Source organism: Hylaeus volcanicus, chromosome 7 (genome assembly GCF_026283585.1).
Source record: "Hylaeus volcanicus isolate JK05 chromosome 7, UHH_iyHylVolc1.0_haploid, whole genome shotgun sequence".
NCBI classification, from domain to species: domain Eukaryota; kingdom Metazoa; phylum Arthropoda; class Insecta; order Hymenoptera; family Colletidae; genus Hylaeus; species Hylaeus volcanicus.
This window is the reverse complement of record NC_071982.1, coordinates 6,873,958-6,878,018: the sequence shown is the minus strand read 5'-3', so window position 1 is coordinate 6,878,018 and position 4,061 is coordinate 6,873,958. Positions and strand designations below refer to the sequence as shown.

The 4,061-nt window shown below is 56.6% G+C and overlaps 1 protein-coding gene across 2 annotated transcripts in view; it reads left to right on the top strand.

Moving 5' to 3' along the window:
• Nucleotides 1-776: 776 nt before the first annotated feature.
• Nucleotides 777-4,061, top strand: part of LOC128879710 (uncharacterized) — an 18,317-nt gene continuing 15,032 nt past the window's right edge. Inside the window, exons 1-2 of one of the 2 annotated variants that reach the window (XM_054129111.1) lie at nt 777-2,103; nt 2,290-3,561. In XM_054129111.1, the coding sequence (XP_053985086.1) occupies nt 2,712-3,561 (850 nt within the window). In that variant the 5' untranslated portion in view covers nt 777-2,103; nt 2,290-2,711. Of the gene's footprint in view, nt 3,562-4,061 lie in introns of both variants that reach the window. The other variant, XM_054129110.1, reaches the window with a different exon arrangement.

Genomic DNA, 4,061 nt, shown 5'->3' with positions numbered 1-4,061 from the left:
TACAACGTCAAACCCACCTAAAATACGTTATTATTAAACATTTTTATGATAGACGTTTAGGCAGAATATCAAAGACCATCAATTGAATTGGACTTTTCTCTCTTTCAAAAGCATACTCCAAGCTCACTTATTCAAACAGCGTCAAACCAACACCAAGCCTCTGTATCTTCGCTCAAAAATGAAGAAAGTGGTAGAATATAAAACAAAAAAACCCGTGAACCTTTGAATCCGACTCTTTTCTCAATCTCAAAAGGAGCTACCCGACCTATTCATGCAACGTCAAACCTGCCCCGAAGCGCTGAACGGAGACTCAACGTTTCTTTTTCAGAGCACACGTCCAACCCACCCCGAGGGTCTCCCCAACGGAGCTCGCGATAAACACGGGAATTATTCCGAAAATTTCTGGAACGCTGTGAATAATCCAACGATCGAGCCCCGGCAGCCGGTTGAAAAACCACGAGAGGAGCACAAGGTTCCCGGTGGCGTGCGTGCGCGATCCGATGCGGAACGAAAGCGTGCGATGCAGGGGGTGGCCTGGGCCGCCGTTAGCAGCGGAGACCGCGCGGCGGAAAACCCGACGTAGAGGGTGGCGAGGCGAGGAGAGGGCTCTCGAGAAAGGGAAAACGCCGGCTGACGAGGGATGGGTGTCGTGGGCGAGGGGAGGGAGGAGGGGGGGAGGGAATGGGCTGATGGAGGGAGTGGGGTGTGGGGAAGAGAGGGTATGCGCGGTGTATTAAACCCGGTGACTCTTGCCGCGCAGCGTGGGAGTTAGTTCTGGTGAGGGCGCCAGCCAGCTCACTCGCTAAACTAACCCACCGTCCCAACCCTTCGATCCTCCATCCCTCGACCTTCGGCCAACAAAGCAACATCCACGGCCGCAACCTCCTTTCACCGACTCCGTCGTCAACGTTTTTCCGCGACTTCCTTCGCCTGGCAGACGGTGCGACAGTCAGTCAACGCACGTTCGCGCGACCGCTGCATTCGCTACCGGCATCGCGTCCACCAGGTGGAACTCTCTACGAGGCTAGCACGCGAGAGTCGGCCTGCCAGTGGTAAACCAGCTCGACGCGAGTGCTCGTCGTCGATCCCCGTGGGAAAACGTCCAACGGTCAGGTGACCAGGCGTCCAATCGGCACCGCAACACGTCCGTGTCGTCTCAACCCCGGACGCTGGCCATCCTCAGCTGGATGACCGTCATCGGCGGCCCGCCAGCAGCGGCATGCTAGCCGAGCGCTCGCACCATTTTGTGTTCGCGTGATCGGGAGTACGGGGGTGACCCCATGTGACGATCGCGCTCGTCAGAGGTGACCGAAGCCAGGCTCAGCCAGCGAAACACTCGCCAAGGTTGTCGTCCGTACCGGCGAGCCCTCCTAAACGAGCGTTCGAGGTGGCATGTGCGACGGGGGGAAGGCGGTTTTAGTCGCGTAAGCGCGATAACGAAGGTACCGCGGCGGTGAATCGAGGAAGAAGTCGGAAGGTCTCAGCGTTCAGCTACAGAAGCAAGTATTCCCTGCACGTTACGCTCACCACGTACATGTAACCGCGACTCTGCACCTGTCTGTCTCTTTGATAAATCCTCTGTCTCTCTCGCTCTTTCTGCACACGCATAACCGCACTCTGTCTCTGTTTCGTACCCCTCCGCGTCGCCTGTGTGCCACAACCGTTCTCGTCTCCGTTGTATCGATGTGTAACCGTGGTCACCTCCTTCGCTTCGCTCGACTTGGACGGCACGACCTAACCCCGACGGGCCAGTCGTCCGGCGCCTAATTAATCTATCCTCGCACCCCCGTCCGCGGGAGCACGGTTTTGCACATTTTTCGGGCACCTGTTGATCACTCGTCCTACATAGCCACATTTCCGCACTCTCGAAAGTCCGTCGGGGAGTTCGATGTCACCGTTGCACGCAGTGTCACCGCACGTAGAACATCGCACGGCAGTTTCCGTCGACCGACGGTCAGCACGGGGAGCCGGGAAGACCGAAGGCGGAGCCTTCGGGAGACAGCCAGGGACCGGAAGCGTCGCTTGTGCCCCGAGGCGCCGCAATTACGAACGCTAGCGAGCTAGGATAGAGGCCCCCCCGCGATGCGACGAAAGAAAGCAGGGGTAAGCGAGCGACCAGGCGGCCCCTCGGAGAAAAATACCTTGATTACGAGCACGTAACCGTGCCCGATCGATCCGGGTTTCATTGTTGCCCACACTGTCGAGCACCTTAAAAGCATCCACGACGCACCAGCACCGACCGACTCGCTGCACCCCGTCGCTATCGTTTAATAAACCGCCTGATTTCAGGACGCAGGCCCTCTTGCCGCCGAGGGGAACCGGGAACCTCGAAATGCGAGTCTAGGGAATCCGGCTGGGCGGTCGAAACGAATATCGAAGGGACGAGTTAAACGCGCGTAGCGAGGGCGGACAGGATGAAACCTACTGAACGCGTTTAAGAAACGCTTTTTCTCCCCATGTGACACGGGAGCCTACGAGGGTATCGATTGATCCGCCTGGTCATCGCTCGTCGTACGCGTTTTCGTCCCTCGGACAGTCGTTCCCCGTCCGGGATCCCCCCCCCCTGCCCCCCCTCTCCCCGAAGAGACCGGCCTAAGTCGGGAGTCGCGCTCCCAACCGCGGATATAAGGCGAAACGTCGAGGATCCGCTCGAGAGACAAAGGAAAACCGTCCGTTGACGGCCCTCCGGGGCGACCAGGGATATCGTATATATGATGGCGGTGTGCATGTTCTGGCTGCTCACGTACGTGGGGCAAGGCCTGGACCTAGCTGTGGGAAATCGTCCGGTGATCATCATGCAGGGAGCACAGGTGCAGGACTACCGGCACGGGAACGGGATCAGGAAGAAAAACGAACTGAACTCGGTCGGCAATAACCTGTTGCACTTCAGGATATATCCTCCCGACGCGGCTCACCGGGAAGACGTGTCCAACTGGCTGCTCCTGAACGACGAGCCGAGGATCTCCTCGTGGGCCCCGGCGGGTATATTGATCGACGACATGATCAGGGAACCCAGGGAACTGCAAACGGTCTTCTTCGCGTTGTCGCCCAGCATGCTGAACGTGCTGTACTCGGAGTACATGACGGCCAATCAGCCCGGGGATCAGTTCCCTCACGAGGATCAGCTCGGGAACGTGGGCCACCGTGGCAAGAAGCTGCGGATAGACTGCAGACACTCCAGGAACACCGTCAGCCTGCCCATCAGGGTGTGCGACGACGTCACAGGCAGGAAGACCCACCAGGAAACCAGACAATCCAACTACGAGGATCTATTCGAGCAGAAACGTAGCGCTGCTGTGAGCCTGAAGACTGACTTGACGCGGAGCGAGAAACCGCGGGAGTACCAGAACCCCGGCTTCGTCTCGAGGGCGTTCGCCTTGGAGGCGAACAAGCTTCCTGGAAAGAGGAGCCAGATGCCCACCGGACGCCGCTCCATCGACCTTCCCGGAGAGTCTGCCCCGCATCAAGCTCAACCTCCGTCGGCTCCTGGGGCCGGCATCGCTTCTCAACTCATGCTCAGATCCACCAGAGGAAGCATACAGTACGACGTCCCGCAGATCGGTGAGTGACTATTGGTCGTTACCTTATTGGAATGTTCGCCGGACGCTTGGGACTGCGTTTTGAGATTTTGAGGTTAGGTGCGGACTGAGGACTCTTGAAATGTTTATCGGGTGTTTGAGAATTGGGGCGTTAGTGGGTTCGCTCGATGGGAACTGGGATATTCTCTTGGGAGCTTGAGGATTGGGTAAGTTTAATTTTATAGACTTTGGAGCTATGAACTGGAATCTTTCGACATGCAGGGGGTTTCGGGTTTGTTTGAGGATATCGGGAGGTTTGGATTGGGCTGAGTAGACGACGCTTTTGTGCTTAGGTAAGCATGCAATATGGTGGCTTCTAAAGATAAGGGAGTGGTTCTTGGCCCTTATGCTCTTGAAATGCCAAGTAGGTGTAGGTATATTTGTGTTTGATGGTTTGAAGTTTGATAGAAATCGAGGTATTCTCTTGGAATACTGAATGGATATTTTTGAATTGAGGCATAGACATTATTATCGTTTGAGACT